Below are 22,850 nucleotides of genomic sequence, written 5' to 3'. Positions count from 1 at the left end.
GCATCTCCTTCCTTGGAGGTCTCACTGTTTAAACATAACAGATTTGATAGCTTGTTGGTAAGGTGAGGTCCAGCTTGTCTCCACTAGGTCATCTTCATGTGAATCCGGTGGTTATACGGTTTTGTTCTAGGGATATTTCATTTTTTTAATAACGGTTTTAGCTGACATTCATGGAGAGAATGAATCCTTAGAACTGTGCCACTAGTGAAAGGAAATCCTGTCTAGAGTATGTTTCTTTACAAAGCTGTGTCACACCATCCTTTGGGCCCTCTGCTGGAAAAGTAGAATCAAGTCTCAAATAATGCCTTTTAAATTGTATCCTCTAGTATTATAGATGTAGGACAGTACTGTATCATACCTCTGTGGATGTAAAATAGCTTGTACCTGCTTTATGATACGTAGTAGTGACCGTGTTTTATCAGAGCTGTTTTTAATGATGTTGCTCAGAATGTTTTCTTTCCAGATGATGATTGAGAAGCTAATTTAAAAAAAAAAAATGGTGCCAGGTACCACAAGAGTAACAGAACTGTGCTGTTTTCTCGGGTTTTGTTTTTTTACTTTTTTTTTTTTTTAATGGAGTGTGCTGGATGTCTCTACAGTTTTGTTCAGATGACTGCAGAACCTGGAAAAGCTGTTGCTGCTGTTGATGCATAACACACTGCTATTATTGGTCTTTTTATATAAATATAAATATATATATACAGATTAAAAAAAATCATAGAAGAAAACTTCCCTAACCTAAAAAAAGAGATACCCATAGGAATACAAGAAGCCTACAGAACTCCAAATAGATTGGACCAGAAAAGAAACACCTCCCGACACATAATAGTCAAAACACCAAATGCACAAAAGAAAGAATATTAAAAGCAGTAAGGGAAAAAGGTCAAGTAACATATAAAGGCAGACCTATCAGAATCACACCAGACTTTTCGCCAGAGACTATGAAAGCCAGAAGATCCTGGACAGATGTCATACAGACCCTAAGAGAACACAAATGCCAGTCCAGGTTACTGTATCTTGCAAAACATTCAATTAACATAGATGGAGAAACCAAGATATTCCATGACAAAACCGAATTTACACAATATCTTTCTACAAATCCAGCACTACAAAGGATAATAAAGGGTAAACCCAACATAAGGAGGCAAGCTACACCCTAGAAAAACCAAGAAACTAATCGTCTTGGCAACAAACAAAGAGAAGAAGAGCACACTAACATAACCTCACATCCAAATATGAATATAACAGGAAGCAATAATCACTCTTCCTTAATATCTCTCAACATCAATGGTCTCAACTCCCCAATAAAAAGACATAGATTAACAAACTGGATATGCAATGAGGACCCTGCATTCTGCTGCCTACAGGAAACACACCTCAGAGATAAAGACAGACACTACCTCAGAGTAAAAGGCTGGAAAACAACTTTCCAAGCAAATGGTCAGAAGAAGCAAGCTGGAGTAGCCATTCTAATATCAAATAAAATCAATTTCCAACTAAAAGTCATCAAAAAAGATAAGGAAGGACACTTCATATTCATCAAAGGAAAAATCCACCAAGATGAACTCTCAATCCCAAATATCTATGCCCCAAATACAAGGGCACCTACATACGTAAAAGAAACCTTACTAAAGCTCAAAACACACATTGAACCTCACACAATAGTAGTAGGAGATTTCAACACCCCACTCTCATCAATGGACAGATCATGGAAACAGAAATTAAACAGACACGTAGACAGACTTAGAGAAGTCATGAACCAAATAGACTTAACAGATATTTATAGAATATTCTATCCTAAAGCAAAAGAATATACATTCTTCTCAGCTCCTCATGGTACCTTCTCCAAAACAGCATATAATTGGTCAAAGAAAGGGCCTCAACAGGTACAGAAAGATAGAAATAATCCCATGCATGCTATCAGACCACCACGGCCTAAAGCTGCTCTTCAATAACAATAAGGGAAGAATGCTCACATATACGTGGAAGTTGAACAATGCTCTACTCAACGATAACCTGGTCAAGGAAGAAATAAAGAAAGAAATTAAAGACTTCTTAGAATTTCATGAAAAGGAACGTACAACATACCCAAACTTATGGGACACAATGAAAGCTGTGCTAGGAGGAAAACTCATACCTCTGAGTGCCTGCAGAAAGAAACAGGAGAGAGCATATGTCAGCAGCTTGACAGCACACCTAAAAGCTCTAGAAAAAAAAGAAGCAAATACACCCAGGAGGAGTAGAAGGCAGGAAATAATCAAACTCAGAGCTGAAATCAGCCAAGTAGAAACAAAAAGGACAATAGAAAGAATCAACAGAACCAAAAGTTGGTTCCTTGAGAAAAACTTGGTTTAGCCACTTGGTGGTTGGGAGATTTACATAGAACACACATTATATCAATTATTTAGCGACACCAAAACCCTGAAAGAGCAGGCTATTCTTCTGAGACACAGTCCTAAGTGGAAGACCTCACAGGATGCAAAAGTTAAAAAAAAAAAAAAAGGAGGTAGAAAGTATAAAACCTCGGGTGGGGTAGTGAGGGGCTAAGGCGGATGCTAAGGGAAGTTTCTGAAGAACAGCAGCTGTAGACTACCTATAGGGAAAAATGGAAAAAATGCAACACTCCCAGGAAATCAGCAGAAACTACCATACAATGGACAAAAGAAAGAGGGATCTATCAAACAATTCTGCACACTGAGAACAGAGTAATTTCATCAAAATTACTGACCATGACTACAGGGGTTTGGAACTGATTCCATCAGCCCCGCGTGGTAGGAATTATTGGAATCTCAGGATCAGAGATATCCCCTCTCCAAAGGACCTGGCCCCAGACCATTACCAGCTCTCCCAAGCACATGGTTGGTTTTACAGAAGGAGCTCTATTTCTTGTTTTTGTTTCTTTAATAAATACATCAAGGCATTAACTAAAGGGTACATGTTCTAGGACCCAGGCTGTTACATGCTCTGACAAGGATATGGCTGAGTTTCAGAAGGAACCATGTAATTCTCTATCCATGAAGGCCTCACGGAGAGCCTTGCTCAATCAGGCTATTCTGCACCACAACAGTGCTTTTCCTTTTCAAATGGCTTCACCAGATGTCTTGTCCATGGGACAGAACTATGCTTTTCTCAAGAAGAAAAGCAGTCCTTTATGGCACACCAGGCCTTAGTGTTAGTTACGACCCCACAATGCTCCATTGAGCAGTTTTTTAATAGGCTGGTCTTTGACCCGGTCATGGACATTGTGGGTGTTTGTTAATTAAGGTTCTCTTCTTTTATATGATCTGGAGCCATATTTCCCCACAACCCTGAGAAAAAAACATGTGTATCCTACCATCCCAATCTCTGACATGATTGGTTAACATACTACTTCTCTGTGGGATGTTTTAAAGGGAGTCATTCCCTCAACTAAATTTTATTCCTTGTGACCTACTATTTTCCAAACTTTGGATAATCCTTTAAATCACAGATTCTAATCTCATCACAGCTTAAATTTGGAGCATTACACAGTGAGTGAGATGGGTTTTACAGTCTCCACGAAACTAACTCCAAACGGATCTTAAGCGGCAAAGGCACACCTTCTACAACATACCAGACAAACCAGGCCTATCCGAATTTGGCATATAGCTAAGGATATTTCTACATGCAAGCCCTTGCTCCAAATGGTTCGCGCAGATGCACCTCCCAAAATGAAGTTATTCAGATGCCACCGCTGAATACATCTAGCGGCTCAGACCATAGGGAACCACACAGGGGGCTGTTAGTTTCCACTCCATACAAGGGTTGGGCCTGCCACCCAGACTCCCGCTTCTCAAGTCACCTTCCCTTCAGGTTAGGGGCAGTGGTCCCAGGCTCACCATATTGCGATTCAATTGCGATTCACCCGTCCGTCCTCCGCTAAGGCACAGAGAAGCAGAGGTCAAACCACATCAAACCAATCCATTATGGTTGCTCTGCAATGGAGATGAACCTGCAGCAGAGACCAAAGTGCTCAGAAGTACCTGCTCTTCTGATCGGAGGTCTTCTTGGAGGTCCTCATTGGCCAGTGAATCTTGAGTGACATGTGCACCAACATTAGGCTAAGAATGTGAGGAACCTACAGCAGGCAGGAAAGCATTCGGAAGTTCCTGCCCCTTCTAAGTGGACAGTGTTCTTGAAGGCCCTGATTGGCTGCTGCATCTTGAGTGACGTGAGCACCGCCCTTAGGGTTAGAGTGCATTGAAAGTACACAGTAAAGGCTTTCCTGCCCCAGGATTCTAGTGTAGGAGCTGACACTTTTCTGATGGTCAAGACTCTTGTTTCAATGTCACTTGTGCCAGTCCTCCAATAACCTATCTTTTTACATTCCAACACTCAGCAGGAATTTCTTTTCTTTTCTTTTTTTTTTTTTTTTTTTTTTTTGGTTCTTTTTTTCGGAGCTGGGAGGAATTTCTTTATTCGCCTCCTGGTCCTGCTGCTTCTGCCTCTCCCTTTCCTCTTCCTCCTCCTCCCCTCCCCCAACCGTCCTCTGTTCCTGCTCTTGAATCAAGGTGAATTGCTTGCACAGTCTATTTTTCACCTTTAGCAGAGGGAAGTATAGGACCCACAGGCAGAAGGATTCCAAGGATAGTGACAGTTACAGGGCTATTGTAGGACACAATAGGTATTCGTTTCTGTGATTTCACACAGATGTCAAGAAAGGAGGAATTGATATTCACCAGCCACATGTTGTGATGGTCTGAAAATCACTGAAAGAAAACCTTAGGCCCAGATAATATGCAAAAATAAAAAGCACTTATTTATGTAGAAAACACCCGTTTGTGGGTGTTAACCATTCTTTGAAATGTCGATCCCAGGAAAGGCACACACACACTTTCTTATAGGGAACAGGTGGAACCGTCTAGAAGAATTAGGTAATCTAAAATGTCATTGCTGTGTGCTAGGGGGTGACAGGTCAGTGTCTGAATTTCAGTGTCATGGACTTTTAATCATATGGTGAAATAGGGCTGCACAGTGCAGATCGGGCATTCTGATATACCATATTTCTACTATTTTGTGGTTGTAACAAGATTGGTCTCTGGCAGTGGAGGTTTATTATCTTGTTCTGGACTTTAGGGTCTGTTCCTAGAGCTCCTCCCTTATGACTTACTTTCAGGGACTTAGGATCTACTTCTGAAGCTGGTGCTTAATGGCTCTTTAGGAAATCAGGTCTGGTCTTCCAAATGGAGACAAATGAGGTCCATATGGAGATTAATGGAGTTTATCTTTACCTTTCAATAGGATTCTCCAGAAATGGTGCTTATCTTGCCCTTTCAATAAGATTCTCCCGACAACCCGTGGAGAAGAGCAGGAAATGGTTGCTGATCACTAAGGAGCACCATTGTTAGCCATCTTAAATATCCTCTCTGTATGTGGCCTGCCAACAGAAGCTGTGGGCTAATGTAAAGATTTTCCTTGTAAATCCAAAAGCTCCACATTAAAGAGGGTTTTCCATGCTAAGTATTAAAAATAATATAAAGCCCACATAGTGTCCACTGGTTTCAGTTTTAGGTAATTAACTAGAGTAATTTTAACTGAAGGGCATCTGACCTCATCCTGAGTGCTGTTTGTCTCAAGGCTGTGACATCTGCATAGAAGACTCCGTTTTTTTATACTTTATTTTTATTTTATGTATATGAGTGTTTTTCTGGCACTTGTTTGTACAAGGGTCAGAGGAGGGGAATATATCCGAGAGATTGCAGTCAGAGCAGCAGGAGTCCTGCCATATGGTCTCTGGTAATGCAACCTGTGTCTTGTGTAACAACATTCAATGTTCAAAACTTAGCCATATCATTATTTAGTATATTTTCATTTTAAATTAATATTTATACATTTGAAATATAATATATCACTGTGTGTAACCTTTACCTTTTTACATCTTCCTAATATGTATTTCCAATACTGACAAACAAGAAGGGAGGTTTGGTACAAACCTGCTAACCTAGAGAGTAAAATTAATTTTCCTAAGTATATGACAAATATCTATTTATAAGCTTGAATATACAACTAAACTGCTAGGTGCTCAGACCTCTCCTTCATCCATGACCTTTTACCTAGATAGGCGACCTTTCTCTTGAGGTCATCAGAACTCATGGGAGCTCCTCTGCTGCCTTTCCTCACATCCTGTTTCATCTGTGTCCTGCTATTTCTCACCCCTCTTCTTCCAAGATATTCTTCTAAGCCAAGAGACAGACATAGAGTCAAAAGAGAGTGCCCACCAAGGGGGCTCTCGAATGTCTAATTGCTGCTAAAGAAGACTCTATCTTCCTCACTATACCCTTGTCAGGCTGTAGCAGGTCATTGCAATTAGTGGTTCTGCTGTGAGGATCCAAGCACAGTCTGTAGGGAGTCAACAGTTTTCAACTTAACTGACGAGCACCTCAATGCATCCAGCTGACATGGCCTCAAGTCTGACAGCAAAGAAACAAGATCCCTCTCCAGCAATTTGTTTTAAAATAGGCAAGAACTTTCCTCTCTTTAGAATTCTTATCTAGTGAGACTTTCAGAGACACAACCAAACCACATCTTTTCAGGACACACCCAGCTGCATCTGAAAAGGCAATATCATCCTAAGCTTTGGTTTTTTACTACAACTACTCTTTCTAGGAACCATAATCAAATATCCTCAACAATTTATGCCCTTCTTTGTTTTTGCTCAATCCTAGATTCTTCCCCACTAATTTCTTCTTTGTTATGTATGTGTCAATATAAATGCTCAAACGCATAAATAAATTTTTTGATGCATTTCTACTGGTTATAGGTATATGGTTGAAGGACTGACCATGTTGTATTGATTAGCCAAAAAGAAATTCACTGCCTGAGCCTAATTCTCCAACTTGAAGAGGAGTTCCAAACTTTAATAAGCAATAGGATTTGCAGATCACAATGCATCCACCAATTATTAGGAAAATAAGGAAGGGTCTCCCTCCTTAGTGATGGAGATCAAGTGCCTGCCTGGAATCTAAAACCTGCAAGTGTATTTTTTTTTTATTTACATTTTCAGCTTTTTGCTTTTTGTGGTGGGAGAAGTCCCCTACCTTGATATAAAGGTAGATGTCACCCAAATTCCCAAGAATGATTAACCCATGCTTTGCCCACTCCGAACTGTCACTTAACCTTATGTAAAATGTGACATGTATTTTATGGTCTGCCGTCCTCTTTGTTATTTGTCAGAGACCACATTTGATCATACATCGTTAAGCTAGACAATCTATTCCCTGGTAATATGCTTTTGGAAAAAGGGTTTCTGTCTCGGTACTTCCTAGTATGTATTTTGGCCCTGGAATTGGACTGATTGGATTGACAGTTGCCTGGAAAACTTTTGCCTTATTGTAATGTGTTTTAGGTATGCTGGCAATGATTTGCCTGGTGTTAGGTGCCCTGAATTCTGATCCAGGTTGAAAAAGACAATTTTCATGAGGCTTTTCATTCTCATGTCTTACCAAGATTTCATTTCCTTTCTTCAGGGACCCATCTAGGAAATCGTGTCCCCCCCACATGTCCTAGAACACCTAGGACAAGAAACATGATCAAGAATAGACAACCTAGGATAGAATGTACCCCCCAAACACAGAGTCCTAAACGTTCTATCAGACCATTGAGATTTCATTCCCAGTATATAAGGTAGCCCTGACTAAAAGTAGTAGAGCCTTTTAATAGTCAAAATCAAGGCTCAGTAATATAGCACGTGATGACAAAAGGAGATTCTTTTCAGGTATTAAATTAGTTAAATATCAGCCAATCTTTAAAACATACCATAAATAGTATTAATCATTTATGATGTGGAAATCACAAGATTATAGAGGAAGAACAAGTAAAAAAAAAGGTGACTTTTAACTTAGAAGTCAAATTTTACATTGTGATTAAATAGTAACTTGTAGAAAGAGTGTAGTCTGCTAGGCTGTCACAAATATGTTTGATCTGTCTCCTCTGTATGAGACAGAGTCTCATTTAGAACTCCTGCTGACCTTGATACACTAAGCACACTAAAATATATAATAAATACTGAACGCAGTATAGATACTGAAATAGCAGTATATATTTATGCCATGCAATTGAACCACTATTCCTAGCATGATAATCTTCTACATAAGAGTGACCTGAAAAGTAATTTGTTATTGGCCTGTTTAGAATAAAGCATTATGTTCCTAACAGGATTGATTCTCCATAGCAGCCTAGACTTGTCTATCATGGGGTAGCTCTTACTCTCAAAGGGAATGGACTTAAGCTAACTGCTCTGAAACTCGATTTAGAAAATACCCTCCATGGTTTCTCATTGGAAGGGGAGGTGTACTGTGCTCTCACTGTTCACAAAACCTTTCTGTGTAGTTAACATTTAGTGTTGTCATAAAACACATCATGGCCAAGGCAAATTATAATTGAAAGAATTAAATTGGACTTCTACATCCAAAGGCTTAGAGTCCTCAAAGAAAATAAAAACCCATGGAAATGAGAAGAAAATAGAGTTCACATTTTGAAACTCAGAAAGGAAATAGGCAGCACACTTTGCATGGTCATAGGCTTATAAAGGATCTTAGTACATCTACATGATACACATGTGCTCACATCTCTATTCCTTTCCACAGTCTTCCAGGTACTGGAAAGTACGTATTTTTAGATATGAGTGAATGGGACACATTCCCGTTTCAACACCACATTTTGCTAAAATCTTAGAGAGTGCAAACTACCTCTTACACTCCCACAATCTTCCATGACCTTCAACAAGAGTGCTAGGTTTCCGCCATACAGTGTGAAGAATAAACGGTATTACTTCACAATGAGTCAAAGCATGCTAAGGATGGAACAGACCAAAGCAAGACTAAATCCAGCAGGAAAACATGGAGTCAGGAAGATCATTGTTCAGCTTCTTGAGATTATGATGAAGTCGCCTAACTACAGTGTACTTAGCTATCCTTACTCTGCCAACTCTGTCACTGAAGCACACATAGCTCACTTGTAGGTCAACTCCTCTACATGCTTGCAGCTCTTTTCAAAGCTGCTCCTCTTGTCCCAAATACCTTGTGCATGAGATCATACTTTACTATGTTCAAAGTGGGTTGTTGTAAAAAGCACTAACTATAGAAGCAGGCTTTATCCCTAACATTTACATGGCAGCTCACAGTGATCTATATATAACTAGAGCTCCACAAAACATCAGATTGTTTTGAAACAGTCTGAGCTGAAGTAAATTTGCAAGTGCATTGGACATATCTCCAATAGTGCCCTCTAGTTGGAAATTTAATATTAAATGGATCAAGCTAATCTTCCCAATTTGTATGACCACTACTGTGATTTGCTTTCATACACAGAACATGAATTAATACAGGCTGGGAAATTACAAAATCACTCACCGTGGCCCCAACCTGGTACTTCTACATAATCTTGGTGCTAACAGTTGTTTGCTTGCCCTATTTGTCTCCATGATTTACACGAGAAACTAGTCCTCCTACTGTGGTCTGAAGGTAGAAGCCATGCTCCACATGCAGATCCTTTTCCTCTTGCTTCAATGAATGTTGTCTACATAGCTCCAAGAGGGAATTTTAAAACTGAGTGGTGGTGTGGGCAGTTAATTTAAGAATTTAGCTTGCTGGGCTGGAAAGATGGCTCAGTGGTTAAGAACACCCGACTGTTCTTCCAGAGGTCATGAGTTCAATTCCCAGCAACCACATGGTGGCTCACAACAATCTGTAAAGAGATCCGATGCCCTCTTCTGGTGTATCTGAAGACAGCTAGAGTGTACTTATATATAATAAATAAAATAAATCTTTAAAAAAAAAGAATTTAGCTTGCTAATGAAGAAGACAGTATTTGTGGCCCTCAGGAGCAACAACTGGGATCAGGGACACATGGCTGTGGTAGAGCTTTTCTCAGAAACATCTTTCTAGTTTGCAGGTACAGCTGCTCTAGCATTAATATGTGTTTGATAAGGGATTTACTGCCCAACACTAAATAATTACTTTTAAAATATCTTTAAAAAGAGTGTGTATTCAGTTCAAAGAGAACCAAACTGGAACAGAATTTGCATTCCACATATGCTATCATTCCTACTTATTTCTGAGTTTTAGGCCCAAGGTCTTCCTTAGAACCACATCAATAGGGAAAGGACTCTGCAAGTCTAGCATCTGAGGAAGATGGTGGTTTTCAGCACAGATTTACATTTTAATCATGAAGTAAGATCTCTATGATAGCATTAAATGATGTATCAATGCCACAATTCTCACACATACAAAGGACAGAGAACAGGCAGAGAATACATCATGGAAAAGTCACCTGATAGTACTGTGGTTACTGCTCTTACATGAACAACTCTGCTGAGCTATCCTAATATCATAGTAAAGCAGCTTTTCTTCCTGAACAAGCTGGTTCAGAGGAAGGCAATGGATGCATCAATGCAGTACAAGAATGAATTACATTTCATTTATCCCTGACTGCTCTATTTCTTAGGACAATGACTTCAGTTTGGAGAATTCCAGTTTTTTGAGCTATTCTTTTTAAATGCTATTTTATATGTATTGGTATCTTGACTGCATGGGTCTGAGAACAGTATAAGGTGAGACCAGAAGTGGGCAGCAGGTACTTCGTAATTATAGTTAACAACCAAGTAGTTTTGAAAATAAGACTCCTTGTCTACTGTAACAAAGACCAGTTTATCGTAAAGTGCTAAGATATCTATCTGGACACATTTTCATATAAAATGTATTTTTATACACATTACATAAAAATATATTGCATTATTTTGACTTTGCTCTATTTTTTCTTTATCTGTCCCCATTTTTTTCAAATTTTTCTTGTTAAGGATGAAAAATAATGCACAAATATATCAATAAAACCTGCCGGTGCAGCCCTGATTTATAGTTTCAGGGATGAATAATTTGCTTTCTATATGACACTAGTGAACTCATCCCATCCTGAGTATAATTGTTGCCCTTGGATTCCTACTAGGATCCTACACTGATCCTGAATTGTCCTAGGTTGTCTAGGGGAAGAAATATCAATGATGGAAAATGTTTCCTGATAAATACCTTACCAAACACTTACTGGTTTCAGGACCTTGAGCTTCTGGAGCTGCAGGGAAGACTATGGATATTGGTCTGAGCCAATCACAGTCTGCCTTGTTTCTCTAGGACTAGCACCATACCCCATTGATCACTTTCACCTTGGATGACTGTAAAATCCTGAAACTACTGTCTCCATTTTCCAAGCATTCTGATTACAGACCTGTGCCACCATATCTGGTTGAGTGCCCCGGCCTGTGGTGGTTCAGAGGAGACCTGAGAGGGGGCAAAAGAATGGAGGACAGGGGGCTGGAGAGGTGGCTCAGCGGTTAAAAGCACTGACTGTTCTTTCAGAGGTCCTGAGTTCAAATCCCAGCAACCACATGGTGGCTCACAACCATCTGTAATGAGATCCGATGCCCTCTTCTGGTGTGCCTAAGACAGCTACAGTGTACTCACATTCAATAAATAAATAAATAAATAAATAAATAAATAAATAAATAAATAAATCTTCTTTAAAATGCTGAAAAAAAAAAGAATGGAGGACAGGAGGCACAAGGAAGGAGAGCAAGTCTGTGTTCTGATCAAGCTCTCAAACTTTAATGAACAAAAACAGCAGCTTATAAAGACAAGTAGGTGGTAAGGTCACCCAGGACCCAAGACTGAGAAGTCACTGCCACCACCCTCCCTAAAGCCCTAAACCCTAATTTGCAGGTATGGACTGATAAGAACAGATGCTGGAGAACAAAAGCTGTAAAAGTGATAAGAATGGACATCTGGCTTCTATGTCCCAGAGGGTGTAAGTGGGCTTGACATTCCTGAAACATTCCTGAGACAGAGCATGAGTAAGGACTTGGCTCCTGGCAGTTGCCTTGCCTTCCACTTCATTTACTGAGTCATTTGAATCACAGCATGAACAAATGAGCAGGTCCACATATCTATTCAGTAATGGCATAGCACTCTGAGTCTGGGTTTCACCATCCGTATAATAAGGACAGAACGCTGCCCTAGTCCTTTGGTGACTCATAACAAACATTATAATAAAGCAAAAACAAAATTTTTCCTAATTTGAAAAACATTGGAATTGAAGGTTGGAGGGCTGCATTTCAGGGTAGACATCTATTGCTAGACTTAAGACCAGAGTCTATGTCTTAGCTACCCTAACCAGATAGACTCAAAAGAACTGACCCATCTAGCTGTGACAAGTTCGCCTATAATGCTGGTATTTTGGAGGCAGGGCGGGCAGAATTATCTGATGTTCTAGAACAGGCAAGAGTTCCAGGGCAGCCAGAGACTCCTGGTAAGAATACACTTTCATATAAAACAACAAAAATAAATAAAAAGAACAAAACAAAATTATTAATGAGAAATGAAAATAGACTAATGTATTTGCTCAGTGTGACTCATTTGGAACAGCAATTTTCTCCCTTTTCTAATTCTTTAACTGAATTTTAGGTGCTTTTCCCCCTGACATGTATTCAGTTAAGGAATAAACTTTTGTTATGCACAGAAGTCCTTACCTAGAGGAATCAGTCATGTTTAAGAATTACGTTCCAAGGGAAATTCTAACATATGGGGTCCAGTGTTCTATTAGGCCATAAGCAAAAAGAGAAATATTAATGTAGATTTTGACTACCTAATTCCTACCATGCAGGCCATTTACAGGGACCATTGGGTGGCCACTAAATGCCTTTAAGTATTAATTGGAGACTGCCACAGAGGCTATGCATTGTGCTAAGAAAGATAGATCTGTGTAGTTGTTGTGAAAGAAAAAGAGGAGGGGAAGAACTGGACAGGACTGACCCACCACATCTGAGTGGATACAGAGATTACAATGGAAAGCAGCTGGTGTTCAGGTCCACCCTAAAAATTGGGGTCGAGGGCCTTTTCTTCCTCTTTAATATACAACGCCCACTCCCTAGTAGTTGATCAATAGTCCATGATTCTTTCTTTTATTTTTAAAGATGTATTTACTTTACAAATATGAGTACACCATCACTATCTTCAGACACACCACAAGAAGTCATCTGATCCCATTACAAATGGTTGTGAGCCACTGTGCCATTGCTGGGTATTAAACTCAGGACCTCTGTAAGAGCATTCGTGTTCTTACCTGTGAGCCCTCTCTCCAGCCCCCATTGTTCTTTCTAAATACCTGACTTCCATAGTTTTAGAGTGATTTCTGTTTGAGGTCCATGGTCCCCTGAAGACAGACTTGATGTCACCCAGAGTTACCAACAGAGTTCCAAAATGAATGTTTTTTAGTCATCAAGGATCCCATTCAGTATGTCAATCTTCACGTATGCATGTTCCTGTTCTCTCCTTACACGAAGCACAACTCACATCACACGTACACCTGACATGCATTGTTGTGGGCTCCAACTCCTCCCAAATGAGTCCAGAAAACACTCAGATTCTATTAGGGAATGTCAATAAAATAAGGTATGCTCTTTCTTTTCGGATTTCATTCTTGAGACAGAATGTGGCTATAAAGTATGTCACTACAAAGTACAGCAATGTGCCTCAAATTCAGAGAGACTGGCCTACCACCCTCCCCATGTCCTGGGGTTACACGAATGCAGCCCAAAGGCCAACTGAGATGTTTTTTCAAGACTTAGTTTGATTCAAAGAATGAATGGCAAGGTAAAACTTACAGATTAAGCCTCATGGGTTTGATGTTTAGTAATACCTACTGAAACATTGCAATAATAATTTAACCAGGAAAATCATTTCATATTTTCTCAAGAATGGGACATATTCTTTGCATTGTTCATTTCCTCTGCATAAAGAAATGTTTCAACTGTGTTTGTGCACATACACCTGTGACATGGGTATAGGTAGCAGTGAGAGAAAAGCACCTTACAGGTGTCTATTGTCTACTTCCACTATGTGCATTCTACAGAAAAGATCCAAGTATGCTTTTAGATTCAAGTGACATCATTGTTCCTTATTTTGTTTAACATTTTATATACTGCTAGTGTGTGACATACCTATGCCAGACTCTAACTACAGAAATGAGAAAAAAATTCATAGATAATATGCGTCCATTGGAAACTGAAATTATGTCATGAGGTTTAGAAGCAACCAGCCATACCCACTGTGACAGTTGTCTGGAACTCATTGTGGTTCTGAGAAAATTGTTCTGAATAAGTGTTTCTCTCTAAGAATGCAATAACACATTAAAAGAGATAGCACTTCAACATTTTTCTTGCAAATAAGATTCATTATCAACTTATACTTTTCTTCAATACTTATAGTTACTATGGTTATGCTTACTTGTATTTATACTATGGTTACAATCTAAAATGAAGACAGCATTAGCACTCAGCAGGCATGTTCTCTTCTTCCTCCAGGAATCAAGGTGGATATATTTCACAATACACTATTCAACTTGCAGGAGGGTGAACTATCACATTCACAGGAGAACTGTTCTAAGAAGATTCCAATTAAAAAGAGATTTAGGATACAAATTATGGCATTTGTTTCTGTGACTTCACGATGGTATCAGGACAACTGCAGCTACTACCTAGAGACTCCTGACACTGGGAGAAAAGAAGGAAATGGATGAAAATGATTTTGGAGCATTATCATTACCTAGAAACATCTTCCGCAGTGTGAAGGTGAAAAACACACAGCTGTAGTAGGGAAACTTCTGTCCATGAACAGAACAGATAGCCTAAAACTTCTCTCAAACTAAATATTCTTTTTGCTCTGATCACCATGTCAGTGAAGAAATAAGAAAGTAATTATACACTTTCCAGAATTCAATGAAAATGAAGCCACAACACACACACACACACACACACACACACACACACACACACACACACACACCAAACTGAAACCAAGAACACATGTAAACATCAACCACAGTCCTATTGAATCAAGGACCTCAACATAATATCAGACACAAGTGCTCAAGATGCAATTTCCTGACAAGAGTGGCAATGGTTCAGGCACCAACATCAGCAATTGAAAAGTGGGACTTCATGAAACTACAAAATATCTTTAAGGTAAAGGTCACTGTCAGTAGGACAAAACAGCAGCCTACAGATTGAAACAGAATATTCGCTAATGCTTTATCTTACATAGGGTTAGTATTAAAAATTTCCGAAGAACTCAAGAGGTTAGACAGAAACAACTCAAATATCCCAATTAAAGTATAGTATACAGTACTAAGCAGAGAATGGTCAACAGAGAAATTTTGAATAAGCAAGGAATACTTAAGGAAAGGTTCAGATGCTGAGAAACAAGATCTCCGAATTTGGAATCATGCCAAAGATGCTTCTCTACTTGAAATCCCTTGCTCTAAATGCTTTGTGCAGATGAGTCTCCCATACTGAAGTTATTCATGTGAAACCCATAAGAACACTTAGTGGCTAGGACCACAAGAACCTCAAAGGTGGCTGCTAATTTACACCCTGCACACAGGAGGGCCACTTTGCCACCTCCCCATTCTCAGTCCTCTGATAATTCAGGTTAGGGACAGTGGTCACATGCTCACCACAATGAGACTTAGTAGCTCAGGCCTGCACTCCTGGAAAGCACTCAGCAGAAGAGGTCAAAACACACTATACCAACCTTAGAAGCATCCTCAGCAAGAGAGCTGAACTTGCTGTAGGAACAAGGCACCTGTAAGATCCCTCCTCTTCTGATTGCAGGGTCTTCCTAGAGGCCCTGATTGGCCAGTGGATCTTGAGTGCCATAAGCACCTCTCTTTGTTGGATTGTGCTGAAGAGACACATCAGCTTAGGGTTTCCTGGGCCAGCATTCTAGTCCAGGAGCTGACCCTTTTAAGATCCCCAAGATTTGTGTTTCGGTATCAAATATGCCTGTCCTCCGTTATCCCAACTTTCTATCTTCCAGCAGGAACTTCTTCCCCCTCCTCCTCCCACTCATTCTTCTTGTCCTCATTCTCCTCTTCCATATATACTGCTCCTGTTTTCCTTCTCACGCTCTTCCTCCTCTTCCTCTTCAGTTTCTTCTTCTCTGCCTTTTCTTCCTCCTCCTTCCTCATCTTGTTCTCCTTCTTCTTGTTGCCTTGTTCCTCTTCTTGATCTTCTTTTCACTCTTCCTCTTCCTTTTCTTTTCTACCACCCCTTTGTCCTCTCCCTCCTCCTCCACTCAAACTACACCTCCTTGAATCAAGATGTTTAGCTTCTAAAGTCCATGATTCACTATATGACCCCTTTTTTATAGCCTGCTGACAGCACTTCTGATCTTCTAGGCAGCTACGCACTAAGTACCATACCGGCTGAAACTCCACCTTTAAGATTCCTTGTTCCCAGCAAAATTTAAATCTTTCCCCAACTTATCTCAGCTGTCCACCATGAGATTCCCAGAGACTGTGAACCAAGGTGCAATGGTAATCACACTCACTAAGAAATCTCTCTATCCTAAGCCTTTTTCTCTCAAACAGCTCTTGAAGAGCCAAAAAAATTGGGTGAGACTGAGAAGTCTCCATGCTCGCTGCAGCAGCTCCGCAGCTAGTTTCGCTCCCCCCTACTGTGTGGGCTGGGAGCACAAGCACAGAGAAAACACTATGCTTCAAAAATTAATGTTGGCTATCAACCAATACACCGCCACTAGAGCAGGGTCTATAAAATTAAATTTCCTTTCACTACACTTACTCCATAGCCGGAGAGAGGCAAACTCTAGCTAAACTCCCCCAATCTCCAGGGGTGAGACAGTATCTGCCAAGAGCCTCAATTTGAGTGATAACAAAAGCTGCGTTGACTCCATAGGTTTTGACTGACTCTGCTAATTGCTTTATTGTCTTAAAGTCAACAGGTTCATGATGTCGCTGTGAGAGACCCCAGTTTAGCAGCAGTAACGCCATTTTACAAGGCTGTGCTTGGATGACTGGTTCAGGGAAGGGTTGGAAGACTGGGAACGCGGCTGAGGGCAGCCCCGGGAGAGGTCCCACACCCTAGTGGGGGGGCCGAGTCAGCCGTTATGTTCCAGGAAGGCGGCCAGGGAACTTGCCCCCACGGGCTAAACCCTCGCCTCATTAGAATCAACCAATTATGTCCCTGTAACCATGCATCTGCTTCTGTATGCTTGCTTCTGCCTCCCAAAACCCTATAAAAAAACCCGTTCCTGGTTCCGTGGGCGCGCCAGTCCCCCGAGTTGACTGAGACACCCACAGATATCTGCAGATACCTGTGTACAATAAACCCTCTTGCTGATTGCTTCCAGAGGTCTTGGCCTGGTCATTGGGCTTGTGGATCTCCTTCCTGAAGGAAGATTCTCTCTGAGGGTCTTTCATTTGGGGGCTTGTCTGGGATTTGGAGATCCTCCACCCAGAGATCACCGACCACCCACCGGGAGGTAAGCCAGCCGGCATCTGTCTTCTCTTGTCTCGTCCTGTCTTGTGGCGTCTGTCCGTTGTGCGACTGTCTCAGGTCTGGTTCTGGTTGGAGAAGAGGGATCTGGACCCAATGGTGCTTCTGTCTAACTTTCGGAGGGACCCCGGACCCTCGGCACCTCCGTCTGAGTACACCATTTGTATTTGGGCGGGCCAGAGAAGGAGCTGATGAGCTTGGACTTCTCCCCCGCAGCCCTGGAAGATGTTCCAAGGGTGTGTGGAGCCCGATTTTTCGGAGCTCAGCCCGTATCAGAAGGATACGTGGTTCTGGTTGGAGGAGAGGGATCCAGACCCTCGGCACCTCCGTCTGACTTTTTGTTTTTGGATTGGCACCAAAGCCACGCGGCGCATCTGTCTGTTACTTGTTTGACTGTTGGAATTGTTTGTCTACAGGTTAAAGATCAGGTCTTCCACAAGGGACCACATGGACACCCTGACCAGGTGCCCTATATTGTCACCTGGGAGAGTCTTACATTTGACACCCCCCTCCCGTATCGTCTACCTACAGGCCCCGCTAAAGAGGCAGAAGCAGAGCTGCAGACCAGTTGCCGGGCTGCAGCCTGAGGCGGTTACTTCCCCTGTGGCTGGGAGACTCCGGGGCCGGCGTGAGGTGGCGCCGGACTCCACCTCCCAGGCTTTCCTGCTTACCTAAGGGGCCAGTGGCCAGACCCAATACTGGCCATTCTCAGAGGCTGACACTTTTAACTGGAAACAGCACAACCCTCCCACCCCCATTTTTCCAAGGATCCGATGGCCCTTAACGATTTAATAGAATCTGTTTTAATGCTATTTGCCCTGTTCTGCGGACCCCTATCTTCTGGACTCTTGTTTTCTTGCCATCCCATTTGAGATGCTTTTTAGTAACTGTTACAGGTCTTCCTTACCACTGAAGAAAGACAGAATCCTACTAGAGGCCAGAAAAAAAATGTTCCAGACATGGATGGAAGGCCCTCACTTCTGCCTGTTGGATTCAATACGCCTGAAGGTAGAGAGGTGCTCCGGGTCTGCCCCCAGGCTCCAAGGGTGGGTCTCTGAGGGGCTAAAAAAATACCCCACCAATCTGGGTAAGATAAAAAGATAAAAGACTAGAGAGGAACATATACTGACCACAGTAGTTAGGGAACCTAGGAAGATGGTACCTGGCAACAGAAGAGAATTCCTGGCTAAAGATCAGTGTGCCTAATACAAAGAAAAAGGACACCGGGTCAGGGACTGCCCCAGAAAGAACAAGAGGGGCCACTGGAGAGCCTCTCGGTCCTAGAGTGCTGGCTATGCGCAGAGATAGAGGAGAAGCCCGCCCGGTTGTTTTGTGGATACAGGGACCCAATGCTCTGTGCTCCTAAGCCCCAGTCGGCCAGAATCCAAAGACCTTGGGTACAGGGGCTACTGACAACAAACAATACTTATGGACTACCCGAAGAACAGTGGACCTTGGCGTGGGCCGGGTAACCCACTAGTTCATGGTCATCCCTGACTGCCCCTATCCCTTGCTCATGAGAAATTTGCTCTCCAAAATGGCTTGTGTGGGCTAAAATGTCTGGGTGCGGCCACGTGTATGCATATCTGCAGACTGTGTATGTGGAGCTTAAGACCTGTCTCAGTGCACCAGTACCTGATGCTGGGAAATGTATAGCTTAGTGCTGTTCTGCCTGGAACACACCGTTCCTGCCAGCCGGGCACTAACAATTATCACCCAATCCAGGACTTAAACTGTGATAGAGTGGCTGATGTTTTGCCTCTACATAGAACGTTCCAAAAGATGGGGTCATGGAGTAGATTCTCCACCGGTTGGGGACAATCTGGTCACCCTGCTGCCCAATCCTGACCTGGAGCCACCACAACACGAGTGTCAAGCACTGACAGAAGCCCATGGGTGGAGGAAAGAGCTCTGTGACTGGCTGATTGACCCCTGCTGAAATCCAAGGACCTTGTCCAGAGATGGGAACAGTTCACTTCTGAAAGACCCTCAGAGAGAATCTTCCCTCAGGAGGGAGATCCTCGAGCCCAATGACCAGTCCGAGTCCACAGGCTGCAATCAGCAAGAGGATTTTTATTGATCAAGATACACAGATATCTGTGGGCGTCTCAGTCAATTTGGAAGACTGGCGTGCCCAGTGGAACCAAGGATGGGCTTTTTATAGGGTTTTGGGGAGCAGAAGCAAGCATACAGAAGCAGATGCATGGTTATAGGGGTCAGCCCGGGGGCAAGTTCCCTAGCTGTCTTCCTGGAACATAATGGCTGACTCAGCCTCCCACCAGGGTGTGGGACCTCTCCTGGGGCTTTCCACATTCCTCTTTCTTATTGTCAGGTGTTCAACCGCAATCATCCTGTCGCCAGGCTCTCCACACATATCCTGCATGGCAGCTGCTGTGTACTCAGTGTTCTGACCTTTCCCTGAACCAGTCTTCCTAAGTACAGCCTTGTAAAATGGCGTTACTGCTGCTAGGCTGGGGTCTTTCCATTACTGCTATTAGGCTGGAGTCTTTCACTTCATAAAGGTCAGAGATAAGTGGGTGTCACCATGGTGGACAACACAATGTCATCTGGAATGGCTGAACCTCAACCCCCCAACATGTCAGTGCCACAGGTACCTTTGCCATCTCTTGGATGCCCTGATGAAGCCAACAACTGTGAGTAATAGTCATTGCCCAGAACATCAGAAAAAAAAAGAGATTCAGTGACATGGGACAATAACAAAGCAGATAATGTGGCTCAAAAAAAAAATGGCTATATAAGAGCCTATCCTGGTTACAGGCCTACAAGAGACAATGTCACACTTGAGAGAAAACTATATTCCTCAGAGAACAAACAAAAGACTCACTTTGCCAAACACAGGAATGGACTCACTTAGATAAAAAGCTTGTCCAATTAGTTAAGGTGTATATTCTAGCCAGAGAGACAATAAAAAATATAAGATATGTCAGTAAGTAAATGCTTAACAAACAAACAGGACAAAGAGACCTAGAGAGTTCAGTAAAAAGTCAAAGTAAACTTCACTGAAAAAATATGATCACAAGTATCTCCTAGTGCTTGTAGACACCTTTTCAGGAATAGATAAAAGCTTTCCTCACCAAGAGACGGCCTCGGTAGTCATCAAGAAGATACTGAAAGACATCTTCCACAGGTCTGGAGTGCCCAAGGTACTCTGGTCAGACAATGGCCCTACTTTCATTGCCAAGGTAAGCCAGGGTGTGGCCAAATATTTAGAGGTCGATTAGAAATTACATTGTATTTACAGACCTCAAAGTTCAGGACAGGTAAAATAAATAAATAAAACTCTAAAAGAGACCCTGATCAAATTGACCATGGAGACTGGCACAGACTGGGTGATACTCCTTCCCTCTTGATCTCTTCAGAGCAAGAAATACCCCTTCCAGATTCAGCCTTACCCCCTTTGAGATCTTATATGGGGCCTCAGCTCCTCTGACTGTATTAGATGATGTTACTGAACCAACACGTCATAGTAATAATGATTTATATGCCAGGTTAAAAGACCTACAGGTGATACGGAAAGAAATCTGCTCACAGCTGGCAACAGCCTATGCCCCAGGGACCTCGGAGACATCTCATCAGTTCCAGGTCGGAGACTGCAGCTACATACAACAACACGGAGCCCAGACATTCGAGCCTCGCTGGAAAGGACCGTACCTGGTGCTACTGACTACCGTGACAGCCATCAAGTCTCAGCCCTAACCAGCCGTGTACTAGCTGTCGGGGCTGAGAGCTGGGACCTAGAGGGACACTCAGATCTTCAAAAAGCTCCCTAGAATTAAACATCAGATAAGTGGATACATCAGAGACGAAACTGGGAGGTTGCTATATTGCTCACTTGAGGAGTGTGCTTTAAAAACAAGAATTTCATGTTTGCCCTGGGTTCCATTGGGATAGATGTGGGGATAGGCCTGATTTCTATTACAAATGATATAACATTACATATGTTAGTACTCCTAACACTTCTTGGGACTGTGCCTCAGGGATCACGATCTATATAAGTTTAAAAGTTCTAAAAGACAGTCATGACCTTGGTATATAGGTTCAGATAGTGTCCAGATTAGAACCCTATACCATAGGCTGAGACAACAGGAAACAGAGATCTCTTAACCAAGTCGAGTAAAAGCTTTCACTCAAAGTTAGCAGAAAAAAAATGGGAGAATGAGAGACCCCGGCTTAGCAGCAGTAATGCCATTTTACAAGGCTGTGCTTGGATGACTGGTTCAGGGAAGGGTTGGAACACTGAGATGTTTGTGGTTGAGTGCCTGGCAACAAAGGGGGAGGTGGAGGGCCACCCCGGGAGAGGTCCCACACCCTAGTGGGGGGCCGAGTCAGCCGTTATGTTCCAGGAAGGCGGCCAGGGAACTTGCCCCCCAGGCTAAAGACTTGCCTCATTAGAATCCACCAATTATGTCCCTGTAACCATGAATCTGCTTCTGTATGCTTGATTCTGCTCCCCAGAACCCTATAAAAAACCCGTCACTGGCTCCGAGGGCACGCCAGTCCCCCGAGTTGACTGAGACACCCACAGATATCTGCAGATACCTGTGTACAATAAACCCTCTTGCTGATTGCTTCCGGAGGTCTTGGCCTGGTCATTGGGCTTGGGGATCTCCTTCCTAAAGGAAGATTCTCTCTGAGGGTCTTTCAGCTGCCTCTTTGCATCCAGAAAAACTGGAAAACTCAATCCTAACTCTTTCCATACTTCTGGGTAAAAAGAAATACCTCCTGCAGGCTTCACCATCCTTTTACATTGAAAGTTATACGGAGGTGCAGGGGGTGCCGTTGGTACAATTGCTTTCTTATCTAATTCTTTGGCTTGTTTCTGCATAGTGTTGGCAAGTGGCCAGTCAGGATAAATCTCTTTCTCATACCGAGCGGCTTCTTCCTCAAGGTCAACTAAGTCATTATCACTGACCTCTGAGTCACTAGACATTCCCAAGGTCAATGCCTTTAATGAGGGATAGATTTTCTTTGTCTCTAGGTCCTGATTATTACCTGTCTCTGTCTATCCTCTCCTTGGTCTTTTCTGTCTTTTCCTTTACTTCTTTTCCTCCTTTTCTTTTCTTTCCTTCCTTCAAAACTTTCTCTCCTTCTGACATACTCTCTTGTTGCTCTGTAAGAATTTTCTGACTTGTCCTAACAGCTTCTTCACATCCTTTATCTTCTAAACAGGCACGAACCATACGCCAAAGCGGCTTTGTCCCTGGTTTAAGCTTGCCCTGTGTTGTTTCCCTATCCAGATCTTTTCCTAACTTGTCCCATGCTCTTAAGGTGAGCGACCCTGACACTATAAACCACGGAGCACAACGGTTACATTCATCAAGAAAACTCAACAGGATTTTCTTTTCAATTTTAAGCTTATGCTGACCAAGAAGCTCCTGAAGAGCTGACAGGAGCAGGGTGGAGTGTGAGTTCCCCATGCTTTACGACCTTATTTACCATCGATTTACGAGCAGGGCGAGCTGGCGTGTTTATT

General features: G+C 42.2%; 1 protein-coding gene across 1 annotated transcript in view; it reads right to left on the bottom strand.

Annotated features, from left to right (window-relative positions):
- The window catches only part of LOC134478816 (zinc finger protein 431-like), an 87,682-nt gene extending 65,403 nt beyond the window's left edge, over window positions 1–22,279 (bottom strand). Inside the window, exon 1 of the mRNA XM_063276860.1 lies at window positions 3,858–22,279. Coding sequence (XP_063132930.1) covers window positions 3,858–3,860 — 3 coding nt within the window. The 5' untranslated portion in view covers window positions 3,861–22,279. The remainder of the gene's footprint in view (window positions 1–3,857) is intronic.
- Window positions 22,280–22,850: the final 571 nt, after the last annotated feature.

The sequence above is a fragment of the Rattus norvegicus genome, chromosome 17, assembly GCF_036323735.1.
Source record: "Rattus norvegicus strain BN/NHsdMcwi chromosome 17, GRCr8, whole genome shotgun sequence".
NCBI lineage: Eukaryota > Metazoa > Chordata > Mammalia > Rodentia > Muridae > Rattus > Rattus norvegicus.
This window is presented reverse-complemented; position numbering and strand designations above follow the sequence as displayed.